General features: G+C 37.5%; 5 protein-coding genes across 9 annotated transcripts in view; 3 read left to right on the top strand and 2 right to left on the bottom strand.

Annotated features, from left to right (window-relative positions):
- Positions 1 to 6,666, top strand: part of LOC107748773 (VPS9 domain-containing protein 1-like) — a 20,920-nt gene extending 14,254 nt beyond the window's left edge. For 2 of the 3 annotated variants that reach the window (XM_016563714.1, XM_016563713.1), the window contains exons 14-16: positions 1,512 to 1,616; positions 4,279 to 4,395; positions 5,588 to 6,666. In XM_016563714.1, coding sequence (XP_016419200.1) covers positions 1,512 to 1,616; positions 4,279 to 4,390 — 217 coding nt within the window. In that variant the 3' untranslated portion in view covers positions 4,391 to 4,395; positions 5,588 to 6,666. The remainder of the gene's footprint in view (positions 1 to 1,511; positions 1,617 to 4,278; positions 4,396 to 5,587) is intronic. The other variant, XM_016563715.1, reaches the window with a different exon arrangement.
- Positions 6,667 to 7,809: 1,143 nt separating this feature from the next.
- Positions 7,810 to 11,696, bottom strand: LOC107748777 (uncharacterized). The gene is made up of 5 exons (XM_016563721.1): positions 11,558 to 11,696; positions 11,285 to 11,424; positions 10,976 to 11,072; positions 9,115 to 9,239; positions 7,810 to 8,956 (listed from the first exon to the last, which is right to left on the bottom strand). Exons 1-5 carry the CDS (start codon positions 11,694 to 11,696, stop codon positions 8,780 to 8,782), a joined length of 678 nt encoding a protein of 225 aa, XP_016419207.1. The 3' UTR covers positions 7,810 to 8,779.
- Positions 11,697 to 12,618: 922 nt separating this feature from the next.
- LOC107748780 (spermatogenesis-associated protein 2-like protein) lies at positions 12,619 to 15,579 on the top strand. 3 transcript variants are annotated; one of them, XM_016563725.1, is made up of 4 exons: positions 12,619 to 12,698; positions 13,288 to 13,624; positions 13,730 to 13,739; positions 13,817 to 13,888. In XM_016563725.1, the coding sequence occupies exons 2-4, from the start codon at positions 13,289 to 13,291 to the stop codon at positions 13,828 to 13,830; spliced, it is 360 nt and encodes a 119-aa protein (XP_016419211.1). In that variant the 5' UTR covers positions 12,619 to 12,698; position 13,288; the 3' UTR covers positions 13,831 to 13,888. The 3 variants fall into 3 exon arrangements, with proteins under 3 accessions (XP_016419211.1, XP_016419209.1, XP_016419210.1); XM_016563723.1 differs by having other exon boundaries at positions 13,730 to 15,579; XM_016563724.1 differs by lacking the exon at positions 12,619 to 12,698 and having other exon boundaries at positions 13,563 to 13,624; positions 13,817 to 15,579.
- A 59-nt stretch (positions 15,580 to 15,638) lies between these two features.
- Positions 15,639 to 16,649, bottom strand: LOC107748772 (peptide deformylase, mitochondrial-like). The gene is given in 3 exon segments (XM_016563711.1): positions 15,639 to 16,012; positions 16,145 to 16,218; positions 16,220 to 16,649. Coding segments are annotated over 3 exon segments (594 nt in total). The 5' UTR covers positions 16,582 to 16,649; the 3' UTR covers positions 15,639 to 15,854.
- A 959-nt stretch (positions 16,650 to 17,608) lies between these two features.
- The window catches only part of LOC107748776 (unconventional prefoldin RPB5 interactor-like), a 6,487-nt gene continuing 3,914 nt past the window's right edge, over positions 17,609 to 20,181 (top strand). Inside the window, exons 1-3 of the mRNA XM_016563720.1 lie at positions 17,609 to 18,108; positions 19,362 to 19,396; positions 19,702 to 19,780. Coding sequence (XP_016419206.1) covers positions 18,010 to 18,108; positions 19,362 to 19,396; positions 19,702 to 19,780 — 213 coding nt within the window. The 5' untranslated portion in view covers positions 17,609 to 18,009. The remainder of the gene's footprint in view (positions 18,109 to 19,361; positions 19,397 to 19,701; positions 19,781 to 20,181) is intronic.

Below are 20,181 nucleotides of genomic sequence, written 5' to 3'. Positions count from 1 at the left end.
GCCAATCACAATGCACTGGGTCAGCTGGCCAATCAGAGCAGACTGCACTTGTCTGAAGGAGGGACTTTGTAGAAAACGAAGTGTTTGAGAGAGGCGGGGCATAGAGGACCTACAATAATGTACAGTATTTGACAAATAATGTGTTTTTGAACATTAAAGCATGTCAACATTCTGTTACACCAAATACACAAAATAATGATCTTTAAAAAAGCATCATATGACCCCTTTAATAATATTTAGTATATTAAGTAATAATATTTTTTGTTGTTTAAAATGACTTAATTTCTGCAGTTAAATAGTTAAATTATATTTGAATATTTGTTTATATTTATTAATTTACGTTGTTAATCATTTAAATAGTATACAGTTATTTAATTTACTGAATTATCAATATAGTCTAGTTAAAGTCTATAGTCTAGTTGTTGTTGTTTTTTGAAAGCCGTTTTGTTATATAATTACGATTTTGCAATTAGATGGTTTGGTCATACTGCTCATCCCTAATTTTCGTATGTTTGTTGATTCTTACCAGAACAATGTACTGTTGCTTTCCAAATCCAACGGTTTTGGTTCGTTAGCATTATTTGGGTGTTTTCAATTCCGTGCTTGAACTTTGGTTTAAAAATGATTATGCTATAAAGGCATCAGCGATCCGAAAGGAAATGTGTCATTGTGAGACTTGTCCTAATTTTGCACTGGTAGCACAGCCAAGGCGCATTCTGCCTTTGTTTTGCCTTTAAGTTTGTGTTTGGTTGTGAGGGAGAATGACTGTTCTCATGCATGCATGAACATGAACAATTTAGCCATTCTCACCCTTTTTTTGGTTGTTCTGTTCCATTGTCTCTCCTCTTGTCTCTCCTCTTTCTCACTCGCTCACTTTCTTCTTCTTTCTGGATTACGTTCACTCATACTTAAATTTATATTGCTGTTTCCTTCTGCACAGCAGTCATTTCCTCTGTCTGTACATCTTTGTATTATTCTTTTGTCTTTTCTCTAGAGGGGGCATATTGGTCTATAATACATTTCTAACAATGCTCAAGCTATTGTTTTTTTTGTTTTTTTTGCTTCAAGTTTCATTTACCCTCATCACCCTTCAAGTTCACATTGCTAAACTCTATCAAATTTGGCCCTCGCTGAAAAAAAAAAGCTGTTGATTAAATGCTCCGATTTTGGCGTAATTTGACAAACAGGCTAGAACAAGCTAACAGCCGCGTCATTCCAGCACGCCTTTGCTGTGCATGAGCGTTATTTTGATAGCAGCAGAAACGGTGTTGGAACAGAGATGAGGATGGTACAGAGCTATTCTCACCTGTATGAAACATATCGGGTGTCCTGCAGTCCGGCAGGAAAGGGGACACCCAGCTATTTTCTCACGCAAACGTCCCTCCAACGCACGAATCCAGGGGTTTATGTGTTCTTTCTCAGAATAGCTTATTCTGCAAAGAAATTGAATTTAGTTGGATTGATTTACCTCATCACATCATTTCTTAATTTCTCCCATTTTGTCTTCTCAGAGGTGCTGATGACCTGTTGCCCATCTTGGCGTTCGTGGCTTTACGCAGTGAAATGCCTCAGCTGGTGTCTGAATGTGCTGCATTGGAAGAATTCATTCACGAGGGGTGCGTTTTCAATATAAAATACTGTGTAATTTTTCTATTCTCCACAGTTATTTATGAACTAAAAATGAACTGAGCATGCTGTACCACAGGAAATTCTGTAGAATGGAGAGAAGGCCCACACTCTTCAATGCACGTGCCTCCCACCAGGGCATGTCTTATGGCACTCTTTCGTAAAGTCAGTCTTGTTTTAGGTTTAGATGTTATAAAGAATGAAGTGACCAGTAAGTAACCACAGAAGGGGTAATGGGAAGATGCTTTATGCCATACACTACCGTTAAAAAGTTTGTGGTTGGTAAGATTTTTTCTAAATGCTTTTGAAAGAAGTCGCTTGTGCTCATCAAGGCTGCATTTATTTAATCAAACATACAGTTAAACAGTAATATTGTGAAATAATAATAATAATATTATAATTAAACTTTCTGTTTTAATATATTCTGAAATGTTATTTAGTGTAATTATTCCAGTCTTCAGTGTTATATGATCCTTCAGAAATCATTCTAATATGCTGATTTGGAGTTCAAAAAATATGATCAGTGTTGAAAACAGTGCTGCTTAATTTTTGTGGAAACCATGGTACTTTTGAATGTAGTTTGTGTATATACAGTTCTTGCCATGAAAATGGCTTTAGATGTAGCATGAAACTGTCAAATAAATAAGCGCAAACAAAAATTGTAAAAGATTGTCCAGTTGATACCTATATTGCTGTGAGTTAAATGTTATTGTTATAATGGGTTAAAAGTTACATTTACATCCTGATTAAATATTATGCAATAGAAAATGTCATCTCAGACAGTCTCTTAAACCGATTGACAGTCTGTCAAATTTTTGGCATCAGATGTTGATAATGGTGGGATAGATGATGCTGTTTGGAAATTTGGCTTGGCATATTCTTTTAAGTGCCAGTCTCTCTGTCATTTGGGCATGTATCAAGTTTTGACAGAGCATGATCTCACTTGCTACCAATAATCGAAAATGTCATCTATTGCACTGTCTCAGAATTTGTGCATGAATATTTCAGCTAGAAAAATACCCTCCAGTCTAAACATGTTGGAATAAACCCATAAAACAAATATTACAGTTCTTATCGGTAATATGAGTCCACCTTTGATGCCATCTTTCATGTTTATATACATTTTTGGAGCGGAGGATATCACAACAGTGAGATCTCGGTTCATTTAGGTGACCGTTTGACCTGTTTCCTGAGCGGTGTTGTGGGTATTCATGTCACCCCTCCTGTGCTGTACTCTTGCATGTCTACTCAGCCCACAGCCCTGAGCTCTGTTTATCAGTATAAAACTGGACATTTTTACAGGCTGGTTAGATTGGCAATTAACAAGGAATGTTGGGGATATTCTGGTTTGGGTTTTTTTCTTTCCCTATAAAAAATACAAATAAAATCTCTTTAGATGTTTATGCTTCTTGGTGGCTTGGAGCTAAGGGTGGAACTCTGCAGCGTGTGAGGAAGATTGTGATAGGAAGTGTATTCATTCTCAGGCACAGTTGACAGGTTTCGTTTAATTAGGACTATCTAAGACTGATTTAAAGTGATAGTTTGCCAAAAAAGAGACTATTTTTTTTATTGTGCCATTTCAAACTTGTTTGCTGTTATTTTTGACATTGAACACAAAATTAAACTTTTTTTTTTTTTTTTCTATTCATCGACTGTTGGTAGTGTCCATCAAGCTCAAAAAAGGATCTAAAAGTATGTGTAGTGTGTACATGCACTCACCCTCAGACCATCCAAGATGTAGAAGTTTGTTTCTTCATCCGAGAAACAGATTTTGCATTACATCTCTTGCTCACCAATGGATCCTCAGCAGTGAATTGGTGCCGTTAGAATGAGTCCAAACAGCTGATAAAAACATCACAATAATCCACAAGTAATCCAAATGACTCCAGTCCATCAATTAACGTCTTGTGAAATGAAAAGCTGTATGTCCATCAAGACATTTTCAAACCATTGCTTCCAGCTAAAATATGAGTTCTCTGTCCATAATATTGTTTTCTCCAGGGAAAAAGTAATCTCATCTGAATCAGGAGAGACATATGCACAGATCAAGCACACAGCAGAAGTGACATTTTAAAGTTAAAACACATTGATGTACTGTATATTTTTCTTTCAAACATGCGGCTCTTCACTTCCCAAGATGTTAACTGATGGAGTCGTGTGGGTTACTTGTGAATTATTGTGATGTTTTTATCAACTGTTTGGGTTCTCAACAAACCCAGCTACTTCTTGGATGGATGTGTGTGAGTACATTTTCAGCAAATTTTCATTTTTAGGTGAACTCATATGAGAGATTTTTGTTCATCAATACAAACTTTTATTGGTAATCTGCACCTCAAGCAGGTCTCAGATCAAATAACACTTTATGGCTCAGGTTTAAAATGACTTGAGGGTGCAAAATGATGATTTTTATATTTGAGCAAACTTCTTTTAATGAATAGAATGATCTGTCTCATACTGCCTTTCTTTTCTCCCTTACTTTCTTTTCTCTCATCACACTCCCCAACATGTTACACACTGACTCTTGGCTTCAGCTTGATCTCGTGTCTTAGTCTCGTTAGCAGATGGGTTCACTTGAAGTTGACCCTCAGTGGAAGAGATCTTGTTTTCCCTTGTGAGCAGAAGCGCTAATGAAGTGTTTGTTTATGTCTACAGGTATCTGATCGGAGAGGAAGGGTACTGCCTGACATCAATGCAGAGCGCGCTGACCTACGTTGAGTCATTGACCTTGGGTGGGGCTCCGCCCCTGACTGCCAAACCCACCTGACATAGGTAAAGCCAATCATATCATCCTCTCTGATACACACTGACTCAACCTAGTGAGCTACCTGCATGTAGGCTACATTGTTAGATTACCATCCCAATCCAAGGTCTTTCGTTCTTTCGTTCGTTCGTTGCAAAAGTAACAGATTTTTTTAACAACGTAGTGTCTTAACTATTTCAAATGCTGCTCTTTCAACTTTAAAATTAACACAAAAATATTAATCAGTGTTTATTGATGGCAAAAAAAATGTTTGAGCAGCAAATCAGTATATCGGAAAGATTTCTGAAGGATCACGTGACACTGAAGACTGGAGAATTCAGCTTTGCCTTTTAAATTGCATTTTAAAATATATTCAAATAGAAAACTAATACTTGAAATTGTAATGTTTTGCAATATTACTTTTTTTTACTGTGTTTGTGATCAAATAAATGAAGACTTGGTTAACATAAGAAACAAAAAACTTCTTTCAAAAATATTTAAAAAATCTTACCAACTCCAAACTTTTGAATGATTGTGTATATTATTATTATTATTATTGTTGTTGTTGCCTTGATGGGTTTGTGCTCTTCAAATATCATATTTCAGTTGAGTAAGGACTTAGTCATATGGTGGGTCAGGGAAAGATAAACCAAACCACTAACTCTATCTGACAACATTGTTCCGCCTCATCAGAAGTTATCCCATTTTTATCCAAACGTTTAACTTTGCAGAGCACAATGTCTGTACCGCTGTCACTTATGCTACGGCGTCCAGTGTTGAAATGCACTCCTCTTTCGTCATCCACCACTGAACAGCTTAAATGAACCGAATAGAAAAGGAGGGGCTGGGCTGTACCCCTGGATCACAGCCAGATGTGCTGCTCTTACCTCGATGGATGGATTACATCGACCTTGCTGAACTTTGAACTTCACTTCTTGAAGTGAATTGTTGCTGTTTGTTTTTGCCCACAGGGTGAAGTTTCTATTTGTTACTGAAATAATGATAGTCTACGGTGGCTTAAGTTCTAATTAGATTACCCAATGGAGACTGTTAAACATGCCAAAACATCAAACAAACTTCCAGCCTCTGCCAGAACGATGGACAACACTTTCTTTTACTTTTGCTTCTGTAACAGTCTCTGCTCTTAAAGTAGCTGGCTGGCTTGCTCACATAGTTTGTGTTCATCCAGTTTAATTAAAGCTGTTTGTGTTTTGGTTCTAGGGGCCTTAGCCTACGGAAAGATCTCATGGTGTTTTGACAGTCCTCAGGAGTTGGTGTATCTCATCTGCTTGGTCTGTTTAGTCCCAAATCAGGCCAGACATCAGTTCTGTTAAAATCTTCCCCACCTACGGCTTTGAAGGGACTGGAGAAGGTTATTCTCTGCGTTTGGGCACTACAGGGCAGGTTCATCCGAATGTGGTTTAAAAAAAAAAAGAGACTGAATGGGATGAAATTAGCAAGATGTTAGGAAAGGACTTGTGGAAAGTTTAGTTAAAAAAATCTTTATCAATGTGTGTATATTCTAATCCCATTGATTTATTTTTTTTTCTTGTCCAAATGTATTTCCCAGAGAATTTTACTATGGAAATGAAAGACTAAAGCACTACTAGCATTTGTTAACCCTATTTATTAAACAATATAAAAAGTGACACTAATTCAGAGTTTTTGTATTATTTTAGCTCAGAATTTTATCCATTTTGAGCTTAACTATATATGGAGAAAAATTGTCGAAACAAGTTCTCTTAAAGGGAACTTATATACTCTAAGCTGCGCATTTCTTTTGCAAGTAAATATACCACTAAGCAGAACAGGCATCATGGTATTAAGCAGTATGTGTTTTATCTGTCTCTTTTTAAATATCTTAACTTTATTTAAATGCTTTTCACTCTAATAGTCAAAGAAGTGAAATCAATGTGAAAAAAAAAATTTTGGATGTGCAAGAAAGATTAATGCTGCTGAACCATCTGTCTTCATTCTGACATTGCTGATGTTGAGGGGATTGAATAGAAAATAGGCATAATAAAATTGTGTGCGTGCAAATGCATATATATATATATATATATATATATGCGTTTTGTCTGAGCAGAATGTTTGTTTTCTGTTTGTTGCTAAAGATATGTAATGTGAATTGATGAATGTAGCCTGAATCTCTTTGCCTGGGAGACAGTGGCCATGTATTTTTTACAAAACCTTCCCAAGTTCTTCATACCTGATCATTAGAATTGGATAATGCACATGGGCATGGTTTGAAAGTGCGTGGCATGTGAATTTTCTAACAATAAAGACATATGTAACCCTGTTTAGTGCTCTCAGGGGTGTTTTTATTTTATTTTCCTAATTCTTCCATGCTTTTGACCACCTTTTAATCAATTAGTTAAAATTCGAAGGCCAAGGAAATCACTGGGAGAAGCGATTGCTCAGAGGGTGGCCAAGTCGCCTGATGGGCAGATGGCTGGATTATTCCGAAAGTTTCCGGGCCAAAGGAGAAAACATGCCACTCTGAATCAGGAGGCTTAACCTCTGTCCTAGAATACCCTCTGTGTGGATAATGATTACTCTAATGGCTTCACTGTGTGACTTTGTCTGGGCGGCCTTTTAAATCCCTTCCAGTCCACTTGTCTTGTCCCTCTACAAAAATGCCCCAATCCCTGTCTGTGTTTTGGAGCTGGCACCCAAAATAACCAGTGACAAGCCTTGGGGTTAAACACCAAAACACAGCAAGAGTGGTTAGGGAAAGTTTGCAAACCTTGATCTTTCTGTTTAATTTGATATATAGAAATGGATGATATGACTAGATGGATGCTTCCAGTCATTCACCAAAGATGGCGAGAGATGTGATAACATTTTGTAAAATTGCATATAAAAGCCATTAGGTTGCTCATCATAACTTACTGAGACTCACTTTTTGTGTTTTCTGATTGTGCCCGTATTGGTCTGAGATTTTGCATCCCTGATAGTTCCTATTTTTAACTCTTTTCATATCATTTAAATTAACAATTTGCCCAAAAATGAAAATTGTTAAATACTTACCCTCCTGTCATTCAAAATATCAGTTTTTGTTTCATTGAAGAAAAAAATAATAATACCCATTTGGAACAACATGAGGGTGAATAAATAATGACAAGAGTTTTCATTTTGTGGTGAGCTATCCCTTCAAGTATGAGTTTTGAGTTTGAAAATATTGATGTCTTTTTGGCATTCGAAGTGTACCGTCTCACGAAAAGGGATTTCATTGGTTGCCAAAGTGGATACTTTGTTTTCCGTTGTTTTCAATTTATCAATTCTGAAACTATTTTTGAAATAAGAACTCTAAGCCAGATTTTAATGAAATCCAGGCAACTAAAGTCATATCACACCCTCAGCATTGTGGCTCATGTCATGTTGGTTACTACTTCAAAGAAATTAGGAGTCTGGGAGATTTTCTCTTTTTTTATTATTTTAATTTCCTCAGACACACAATATAAATGCCCCATGAATGGTTTTCACTCAGACAAGTACTAAACCGAGTAACAGAAACTATGTTTTGGTTGTATGAACAGAATGGCACACTTTTTGGTCTGTACTTAAGATATAAACGGATAGTTCACCCAAAACATTTAAATTCTCAACATCTATTCAATCTAATATCTAATTTCAAACCTATATGGTTTTCTTTCTTCAAGAATATTAAAAAAAATGTTTTCTTTTTTTGTTCCACAGAAGAAAGAGTGTCATACAGGTTTGGAACTGACATGAGGATGAAAAGTTTTAAGTTTTGAGCGAACTATCGCTTTAATAAGCTGATGCAATGCAAAACTACAGTTGACAAACTGACAAAGCCTGTTCACCTCCTTCCCCCTTTAATTAGACACTTCACTAAATCCAGTGGCAAATTTAAATCCCTGTCACTAAAGCGTTAATGCAAATGTCATGATTACAGCAAACACAGACAACAATGTCCTCCACTTTAAAGGCCGGCCATTTCTGAACCCCTTGCCCCCTACACGCTTATTATGGGCCACACGGTTGGGAATATTTGGAGCCGTGGAAGCAACAGCCAGATAAGTTTTGAGTGAACGAGGGAAGGTAGTCACGCTACGGGGACACAAGTGTGCCAACAATGTGCCATGTTTTTTCTCTTACTCTAACCATGGAAAAGACCGAGTTTGTTTTCACATCCGTCCTCTCACGTGTCTCTCTTCTTCAATGTCAAACTTACAAGTCTGGGGCTGCGTTTACGCTCAGCTGCACTCCAAAGCATCTGTACTATTCCATTGGTTATGATATTGATTTGTTTTGAGCACAATGAGTATTTCAAGGCTATGACAAAGCTGGGGATTGTCAGTACAGAAATGTTTTGTTGACATGCAATAAAACAATACACGCATACTAACAGGATAAAGTGAATACAGAGGAAAATCCGATGGGCCTTGCTTACAGATTGCCCTCCAAGATAACAGTTTTTAGATCGGCAGGACAGCTCACGGGGAAGACTGTGTGGGACGTGTTGCGGCGCTCCACCAGCGTAGCCACGGCCTCCCCTAAATCCAAGTGGTTCAGGTACCCGGGGGCCATTCGGTCTGGGGCCGCAACACCTGTATTGATTTTCACCTGTTGGAAGATTATTAAGACAGGCATCATAGAGGAACAAATATGAGGAAATACTTTCATGACATTTAATTAAGCACATCTTCAGTGAGTCTACATGTCATGGCCGGAATATAACCCTATGAGCTTGTCGTTGTGTTTAGGAGAGTTTGATGAGACACCTGGTTGACTTTGCATGGCACCTCTGGGTACTCCTCACGCAGAACCTGACAGAACGCCAGAGCACTGGCTGCCCCTACAGTCAGGAACCCTGTGCCCGGCATGAGAACTTTCTCTCCAGCACCTCCTGTATAACGCAGAACGCATCTGGATAAGCAGGGGGAATAATTTACTTTTTGTTGCCACATCTGCCTGATAATGGTTAGTGGATTGAGAAAATTTACTGGCCATGAAATTATATTTCAATTAAATGCTTTTGCCTTCTACATCTGGTTCCTACAGGAATCTGTCTCTCTCTATATGTGTGTGTGTGTGTGTGTGTGTGTGTTTTCTTCCATTTATTTCCACCGTTCTTAAAAGAACCATTTTTTTAAGCACATTTAAAAAAAATTGTGTCCATTGTAAAGGTTCCATCATGGATCGTAACGGTTCCAAAATGCTCATAAAGAAAAAAATTTTTTAAGAGTATATACGTTGTTGTCGGCTATCTGACCAAGTTTTATTGATTTGTGTTTTGAATTTGCTAAATGATAAATTTGGATTTAGATTTTTTAAATATGTATATATTATACACACACATATACACACACACAAAGAAAAACAAGTAGATAGAATAGAAAAAATAGAAAGCTAGTGTGTTTTTTTAAATAAAAAAGAAGATAAAGTAGAATTAAAATAGAATAGAAAGTGCTAGAGTTAGAGGGTCAAATAAAGGTGGAACGGATGTGTTTTTAGTCGTTTCTTGAAGATGGCTAAGGACTCAGTTGCTCAGATTGAGTTGGGCAGGTCATTCCACCAGGAGGGAACAGTTAATGAAAAAGTCCGTGACAGTGATTTTGTGCCTCTTTGAGATAATCATAATCTAATCATCAACATTCACAACAGAAAAGCAAGCATGGGCTGCTGCGTGCATGGGTTGGCATGGCAGAGTGCGAGCAGCGCTTCCTTTATTATCACTAAAAGCTGACATCTCAGTTAATCGCAATCTCATAAAGCTTTGTTATAACACAATAAATATATGCACAATGAATCTTTCACAATGTCTACACTTCGTGTGTTAAAATGAGAGGATTTTGTGAGCACGCAATTTCAGCACTGCAGTGAGTAGATTCTAACTTAATCACCTCTGATTGGCCATTGCGTTCCAGAAATCAACAGCTGAGTCTGTGATTGGCTACATTGCGCAACCCTTTAAACACGTGTTATAAATAGAAACTATGCCTAGCTTGCGCATGTCAATCATTTTAATGTTAATTTTAGTTGTTCTTTTTGCTTTTGTGCAACAGATAAATAACAATTTGTATGTTTTAGACACTTTATGTTTAGATAATTTATATTTTGCGGGAGTCCCGCGAGTCATTTCATTCTCCCGCATCCCGCACACACAGGAGTCTCTTGCCGCCCGCACTCGCCCATCAAGAGTTGTCTCGCGCCGCACCCTGTTGAGTTGGGTCCCGCGGTAGTGCAAGTCTCTACTCTGCATTTAACCCATCCAAGTGCGCACACACCGAGCAGTAAGTAGTGAACACACACCCAGAGCACAGCAGTGGCCAGACATTTTTGCTGCAGCACCCGGGGAGCAGTTGGGGGTTTTGGTGACTTGCTCAAGGGTCTCACCTCAGTCGCGGTATTAAAGGTGGAAGAGAGTGCTTCACTCTCCCCACAACCCCTGCCGGTACCGAGACTCGAACCCGCAACCTTTGGTCCAACAAGTCCGACTCTATAACCATTAGACCATGACTGCCCGCAGGAAAAGACATTTGTGTCTTTTAAAATAGATTTACTAGTAAACTCACAATTATTTTTCACATATGACTAAATAATCTTAAATAAATATGTTTTGGAAGACAAATAATGACGTACCCGTGATAAACGTGTAGGTACAGTTAGGATCATCTTTCACCAGGGTAAAGAACGCTTTCCAAGACACAAAGGTGCTGAAAAGCAGAGTCTCAATAACCTGTTGACCAGAGAGGAAAGAGTTTTGAGCAATCAAATGATGGTGGAGATGCAGACCTAAGGATGAAAGTTTGGTTAGAATGCAAAACGTGGATGGTGAAATGTTGTGCGTCATATAAGCAAGTATAAACAATCACAGAAAGGATCGTGTTTAATATGTATTAATTAATATTTCATATAGAGGGCTTGCAAGGATAAATGCTCTTCTCTTACCCAGTGCAGTTCTTTGAGGGGTTGGGTGTGTGGTGGACCTCCCTGCCACCAGCTGAAGCCCAGAGAGGACACCACATCTGTGATCTTTCCCACAGACTTAAGCAAGGCCTGTTTCACCTCCTCCGCTCCTTCTTCTGAGCCTGATAGATTAGGAGAGTATTTCATTAGTCACAAACAATCCAAAATCAATGAGACCTTAAAATGTCTAGAATTGCAAAGATAACACATACCAAAAAAATTATAATAATAATTGCAAAAGGAGAAGATACATACCAACATTCCCCACTAAAGTGGTCAGGTTACTTTTTGTGCTAGGTGAAACAAACCCTTTGAGTTTCTCCAACTTGCTGCTGTCTCTGGAGATCACAGCAACCTTGAAACCTAAATATGTGTTTGCATAGTTACCACACATGCTAATGCTTAAAAAAAAAATCATTTATGCAAAGAAATTTATTTTTATCATTTAAAGTAAAAGAAAGGAAAATGTTTAATCAATTTAGAATTAAATTACGGAATCAGAATTGAGATCTGAATTTAACCTAAAAACATCTAATAGGGGTGGATATATAATTGTTTTCCTATTCATAAATGCACTGTAAAACCACCCTGTCCCCGTTTGACATCGCGAACACAACCGCTGCAGCAGTGCAGACGCCCGAGATTGATTATGCTTTAGTTTATGGGTTTCATGTCTCCTGCTGCTCAAGATCTTTAAATGGAACCGCAGCAAGATACCACGCCCCTTTCAGAATGACACGCCCACCTAATTATGCATTATTTTATCCTTTATCACAATTAAATTACAGTTTCAAAGAAACTATTTTTCAGGAAAATTATAAATGTTGCGGCTGAAAAACAAATCTTATATTGTAGTGAATAACCGTAATATCATCATGTCAGTAGGAAAGGTTGTAATAATTAAGTTTGATACCAAGGTCAGGTCTGATATTACCAACCGTTTCTATCATATATTATAGCGCCCTCTTGTGAACTAGCACTGGTAGATACACTAAATTGAATAATCATAGCAAACTGCACATTTAGAGTTGTATAAACTGCGAATAAATTTGTATAAATTATTTTAGCTATTTTATTCACAAAATGAGAGATGCCTCTGTGTTTTAGACTTGAAATAAGGAACAGGGATCTCAAGATTGATATGGAATACTTTTCATATATGACAAATGCAAATTGCCACCGTTTTTTTTATTACTTTTTATTCTATTTATTTGTATACAATTATATTTACTCATTTAATTTTATTTACTTATTTAGTTTATACGGTTTGACGACACTGCAACCCTAAAAATCTTCACGTGAGCCGAATACGGAAGTGATGTCAAAAAAGTTTCTCCACTGGGAAACAGCGACGCTCTTCAAAGCAGTTTTTTGTTGGACGTCGAACGTCGATCAAGTAATGAATTTAGTTTAGTTGATTCGTTACAGTCTAATGTGAACGGCGTTAGTCTTGTGTCAAGAGCTTTGTTGATTTGAATTTAATGAGTCAGTTGAAAAAAATTATACCAGTGGATTTGGTTTGGAAAGGCAAGATGCATAATCTTTAAGCATTTAGCGTAGTTTATGTTATTTATTGTTCAACAATGAAATGTTTAATGTATATTAAACATTTAATATACTTTTAAAAATCTGAATTTAATTGTGTAAGACGGTGGTTTCAGATAATCTGATGGAACTGTGTTTTCGATCTTCACTTTCACTTTAGTCTGTTGATGATCTAGAAGTAGTATTATAGATGGTTTTTAATAGTTTAAATTTCCACATATATTCAATCACTGTTCAGATTGAATTGAACTGAAATGTCATCTTTAAATGGCATTTTGTATAGTTTGTAGTTGTCTTCACCCGACTATCCATGGTGTTAATGACGTCATGCAAAATATAAACTTGCTATGTTGTTTCTGTATATCTGTTGTGATTATTGACATGTTTAATGATTATAATTTGGTTGACATTAAATAAACTTCCAATATTCTTTCTTCTAGGATGAATTCTGCTTATAAAAAGACAGAAGATGGCCACATTAATAGGTACCAGACTAACTTGGAGAGACAAATTGAAAAGGGGGATCGAAGTTTGGTGTGCAGGAATGAGGAACTTTGTAAGGAAGTCAAGATGCTCCTTCACAATGGCAATGCCCAGAAGATACATCATCTACATGGATTAGATTCACTGGCAGTGATGGAAAAATCTCTCTATGCATTTCCCTCAAAAACTGGCCAAATGGGGCTTGAAAAACTTTCCAAGGCCTTTGAAGTGTTGGAGCTCGCTGCTTTAAACCTCTACGTCTACCCCTGGAGAAGAGAGTACAGACTGGTGAAGGTATGTGGAAATACTGGTGCTCCACCTATAGAGCTAGATTTTTAACAGTCTCTTTGACGTTTGTTTGTTTTCACCACCTTTAAATAGTCTCTTCCTTCTCACCAGATGTTTTCAGGTATGTTCACCCATTCGATCAAACCTGCACTAACACTTCAGCAGGCTAAAGAGCTGTTTGGCTTGCTTGGATACCAGGCCTCAAGTCCTAATGAAGAAGAGGAGTTGGCGCTGAACTCCAAACTAGTTCCTACTGATTTCTTACTCAGCCTTGCATGTGGCTTCTTCACTGCCCGGATGGAGTGCCAGCTGCTACTTTCGGCCTTGGGCTCGGTGGACAGAGGTGTGGAGTGGGTTCTACAGCTAGTTAAGGAGAGGCAGGCGGGCCACAGTCTTCAGGTAGCACTAGAGAACACCAAGAGAAAGGCATATGCTGCTAGTGTTTCAGATGCCATCCTGACAGGTGGCATGGACACTGAGCTGGATCTGTACACGGAGCAGACAGATGCTTCTCGCGTGACATCCATGTCTTGTTCACCACCTCACTCTTCTTATATGCAACCAAAAGAGACTGATCTAAGCAAGCCTTTACAGAAAGAGGCATCACGGTCAAACATGGGGAATAATGAGGATGCAAGGCAGGGAGGACCACTCAAAAGTCCAGGTCCGATGGAAAGCTTTGCTGAAGATCAAACTGAAGGTGATGCCCAGAGCCAAGCAGCAGCAAAAGTGATATGCAGCTGTATAAAGCAAGGTTCGTTATATGTATACCAATGTGAGAAGTGCAAAAGTGTGCACAGTCCATTTTGTGACTATTATAAGGAGTGCAAAAATAAAGGACATAAATTAGCTCTGTGCCATTTTAAGACTGAAGACCTTTATTCAGCACAAAACCAGCTCAGAATGACCAAGGAAAAATCAAAAGATTCACTCAAGACACATTTTTGTATGATGAATTCTTCTTCTGATTCATCTTTGGTGTGCTATGACTGTCAGTTGATCCATGAACACAACTGTGATTTTATTAAAGCATGCCGATTTAATCACTGTATTCAGTATATGGGGACAGTGCAGCCCCCTCAAGGAGAAAGAGTGAATGTTCAAAAGAGAAACACATGTCTTTCTTCTGCACATCATATGCAGTACCCCCAGGAGACGGTTGGATCCGAAACACCTAATGCACCAATACCATATCACCGTGATTGCTTGAAAGCTAACCAAACTTTTCCTGACACTGTATGCCTCACTTGTGAAGTCTTTCATTTCACTGGGTGTCCTGATCTACGACATTGCTCTCAAAAACACAAAATACATAATGTCAGAACATATTGCATCACTTGCCACAGTTCTGAACTTAGCACCTTATGCAGGTACTGTGCAGCTGTGTATTGCCATCTGTGTTGCTATAAAAATACCTTGTTATGCAGGTGTGGAAAGCCTATCCTCAGCTCTTCCTCTGTTTGAAAACAACTGTGTGTCAGTGTTGACCATGTCTGGTTGAAGACACAGTTTTTAATCTGCAAATTAAGCCTGTTATTATGTTGGTAATTGCACAAGGAGTCTGAAATTCTGGGGAATAGAAACATGCAATCTGTTACGCTTTTAATTTTTGATATCAGTGGTGTCTTTATGTGATGATAAGAGCCATATATAACAGGAAAATTATTAAGTTCACTGTAGAGTTAACTATCTCTTACTAATGTCACTCAGTAACAGGGCTTGTAACTGTCTAATGGTGAGAGTATGTGATGGCCAGCCCAATATTTGATAATTGTAATGTATTCAGTAACTGGTTCAACACGTTTTGATGGTTGAAAATGATGGTTTGGGATCTTAGCAACTAACCAATGATCTCTAACCAATCACCATGTTGCTTAGAGAGATATACTGCCATATAATTATTAAATATAACGCACATGTCAGTTACTGTGATGGTTTATTGGAATTAATATAAAAATAAAGGGACTGAAAGTGAATTCTGCTTTTGCTTTTATTTAAAAATCAAAAAATCCCAAATAATATTGTTACAAAAAAAGGGGTCTTACTTTTGGAGATGAAGGTGTTGTAATCTCCATTTAGTTGTATACTATCTGCATAGCCAAAGTGAAAACTAGCTTGATTGTAAATGTTCAATGTGAAATGTGATAAAATGCTTGTTTCAGATAACACAGGATTGATAGGAATATCCATTTTCTCTGAAATACAAAGGTAAGGTTGCAATGACGTTCCCAAAGCTTCATTCATTATACTCTTCCCATTTTACATTAAAGAAGGTTTTACTATCCATGCGATCAATATATAACACTCCATTAAGATGATCTATTTCATGCTGCAGTATTCTGGCCGGCCATCCACTTGCTTGCCAGCTGACAGGCTCCGCTTTCTCATTAAGACCTTGTAGAAAAAAAACAAACAGTTCTGATTTGATACTATCAAGAATATCAGAATAAATATTTAGGTTGCAAAAAATAAGAGTCTTATTTATTCATTCATTGTTTTTGATATTTTATAGCATGATGCTTTTACCTGAGACTTCTACAGACACATAGCATGGAACAGATGCTGAATAGCCACAGATGCTCTCACAAGCTTCTTGGAAGATGACGTCCATCTAGTACACGTAACTGTGGGTTTACAAAAATCATAAGGGGCACTGCCACCAGACCCCGAGCTTCAAAAGAAGCGATTGAGTTGTCCTCCAGCATTTTCTTTGGATACTCTAAGGCTAATATTTGTAGAGGAACACTAATCTGGGGTGCGCTCAGGCCGACACACTCAAGCTTCCTCATCACCTTGACCAGGGTCTTTATGACCTTCTGCACTTCTGGTCCCTGAATGGCTCCAGGTTCCACTGCCACAGCCCGTGAACGTAACACAGGATCTCCAACCTGACACACATGGTTGTATGGAGGAGCTGGTGAACCTTTGACTTTCCTTTTCATGTACTGTAAGTAGGAGCGCATCTTGATGTTGGTAGAATGAGTACGTGGGGATGCGGTACAAGTGAATGGAGACCAGGGCAAAAGAATCCTAACTGCTTTTGAAAGTACATCATTTGTCTTTGCCTTTTTAAGACATAATGTGAAAATGTCCTGCAGTGCCTGGACATGACTGACTCAAAAGCTTCTTGTCACCTGGACAAAAAAAAAAAAATCGTCACGTCAACAAATACAAAATAATTATTAATGCAATAAACATGCATGCCAACTAGTGAATAAGTCATGTTTTATTTTGTCTTATTAAGCTGAATGCACATTTAAATTTACATTTACATAAATAAGCACGAATAAATTAAAAAGTAGCTATATTAAATTAAAGGAGTGAAAAAAATGTGAACTCTATATATTTATTTGATATGAACAATTTTCCAATGACATGGCAAAACTATGATTTTTAAAAAGCAAAGGATTCAGTCACTTTTATGAGTAAGTGTCAGTACTCACCAGCACTCTAATAATTCCTCATGTTAATAAATAATTAGAATTTCAGGTGCAAATTTCTTTAAGCAGTTAGAAGCATTTCAATGTGAGGAGAGACCATTCCGGAAAACGTTACTGACACCGACGACACTGTCTTTTCTTCAAAATAAAGGTATCTGTGGAATTATTTAATTATAATGTGATTTGCTATAAAGCAGCTCGGATGAGACACCTACATCAGTCATATCTTAAAACGGTTCAAACTGAAACAACACTGGCAAAAAATTGAAAGGAAGTCTTTTATTTTAGTAAAATGTCACGTGATATAGTCAGCGTGAGGATTGTTTACACGTACGTTAAAAGGACACTCCTCTGGTCAACGATCCACATTTTCGATCAAACAAATCTTGCCATTAACAGAACCTTTTATGAATAATTTATGAATGAAATATATATACTTTTTTCCCTCATAAGTAATTACTCATGTTGCATTATGGACATTTTATAGTCAGGACGTTGTCTTATTTATGCAATTCCATGCTGATAATTGTTTTTAGTCTATGTATAGTTTAAGAAATGTATTTAATCCTTAACATTTGTATTTGTTATTCATAACTGAAAGTGAAATTAAATAGGCGAAGTAAGCGATCACGTGTTTGCGTCGTTGTAGGAAGAGCGATATCCAGAGTACGTGCTACATCCGTGATTAGCTGAACATGGCGCAGGGGAAACAGGCCATCGGTGGACTGTAAACAAGAGGACATTTTGGGATAAGATTGACATCGTACCATGCACGTGTGAAATGGTCTCAAACTCGATATACTGGACCACTTGTTCTGCTTCATTGATGACTACGAGGCGACAGATTGAGTGCAACACATCCAATTGCATTCATAAACATTTTTATAGGACTTCAAACCCCTGAGCATTGTGTTTTGGATATTTAAACAACAAATCCTTGTTTTATTGTGGATGACATACTTGCATGACCAAATGGCTTCAACTGGAAAAGTCAAACGGAGTAAAGATCTGCCTCAAGGCGCTGAGAGGTTGAAAGAGGAGCACAGAAAGGTCAGGAGTAATGTTTCCTTCATATACCACCAATGCATTCCTGCAGATATAAAGCTTGATGTCCGTGCACGTGATTTATCATCAGCATCGATTCGTTTGTCTTTTTTGTTTTGTTTTTTGTAGTATAGTCGCAGTATTAACGCGTTTCGTTCTCTGGAAATTTATTTGTGTATCACGTGTTGCTGTTGGCTAGCTGATTGCATACATGCATGTTTCTGATACATTGCAATAAAAAGCATGTACATATTTATATGCAATGTATCTCAGTAATGTTAACAGTAAATTATTTATGTATAGCTAGCAAATGATCTTTATTCTAACACGTGTTGTCCACGTTGCCAAAATGCATGCAGCAAGCAAAAGCTTACTGTACTGTTACAGTAAGAAGTTTACATGCTGTGAAATGACTCTATGTGAAGGTAAGGGTTAACTGACCTATTTATATTTGCATGGTATTTTGAGTGATGTGAGTAGGTGAAAGGCAAAGAAACTGTCTTTTACCTATGTGTTGACACTGGAGGATAAACCTTAGCTGGCCAGATATGAAAGCTACATTTGTACTGCTTTCTTTACAGTCGCCAAAACTGGTGGATTTTTCTTTAGAAGATCTGGAAACTTCTGTGTTGCACTACTTTAAGCGACATGTCTTTTAAAAGAGAAAATAAGAAAAACAAAACACATCATGCATGTCTGTGCATGCTGTTAGACATGCTTTATATTGTTTTATTGGTGGGTGAATCTCTTAAAAGACAAACCTCTGTCATATTGCATGCCAATATGAAAACAACAATTGAAAAGTAGAAAAAAAATCTAACTTTTAAATTATATTTTGCAAAAATAAAATTAAGCCTACTTTTAGTAGCATTAAGATGATTTGAACTGTGACATTATTTTCATGACATTCAAGCACAATTAACCTTGGAATGTTAATTGTCGTAATGCCAAAACAATCTCATTATTATTACTGTAATAGGAAACATTGTATGTTTTTGTAGTCTACAGACTATTTTTTACATTGCCATAAATACACCGGTTTGCACTTGCTCTCTCTCCATAAATATGTGTTACAGGATACCTTCTCTCTACATCTCATTAGAAACTTTCAGGACTGTCATTTACTCTCTCTCTATAATGGCCAATTCACATTACCAGAATAATACAGATCGTTTAGCAGTGATTGTCACTGGCTGTCTGTGGCATTTTGGGAATCTCAGCGGTAATGAAATGACAAATTGTCTCTGTTTCCACAACAGGTGGTGAAAGATTGCAGAAGTCAAATTGAGCACTGGTGAGTGTCTTTGTGCAATTTAACAGCTCTCTGACATGCATAACATTATTATCATTCATTGTTGCATGTTAGTTTGTCATTGGTTGGTTATTGGTTGTTGAATGTTTAAATTTGGAATGGAAATGCTATTTATACTGTGAATCGCTAGATAGATGTTGATGGTTATGACAAGATTTGACAGACTTTTGTTATGTCCTTTTCAGTATTTTAAAAAGATTTTCAGTAGGTAGGACGAAAATAGAGCTTGTGTGTCAACAAACTAACAATTTCCTTTTAGAAGATTCATTTTTCTCTATGACTGACAGGAATAAAGTGGAAAAAGACTATGAATCTCTTCAAGACCGCCTCAGGACTTTGCCTGACAAGTTGTCTTATGATATTATGGTATGGTGTCACTTTTCAATTACTGATGCACCCAAATTAATCTTCACATCTAGATACACAAACATTTTCTCTGCCTGAGCAACAAAATATTAAGTTATCAACAGAGTATTATTCACACAGTTTTAGCCTGTTTTAAAGGGGTTATCCGATGCTACATGCACTTTTACAAGTTGTTTGAACTGAAATGCAACCACCCTATAATGATAAAAATCCATCCAGTGGTTTTCTTTAATCTACTAAAATCTTTACCCCTTTCTCAAATCGGCCGATCTCAGATGCCTGTCTGTGTGACGTCACACAGACAGGCCCCTCCCACGATAGTTTGATTGACAGTAGCGTTTCAGCACATACTGGACTGGCGTCTTACCTTAGACCCGCCCTGAGTGAGCTGTCATCAGTCC

The sequence above is a fragment of the Sinocyclocheilus rhinocerous genome, unplaced genomic scaffold (assembly GCF_001515625.1).
Source record: "Sinocyclocheilus rhinocerous isolate Xijiao unplaced genomic scaffold, SAMN03320098_v1.1 scaffold3305, whole genome shotgun sequence".
NCBI classification, from domain to species: Eukaryota; Metazoa; Chordata; class Actinopteri; order Cypriniformes; family Cyprinidae; genus Sinocyclocheilus; species Sinocyclocheilus rhinocerous.
This window is presented reverse-complemented; position numbering and strand designations above follow the sequence as displayed.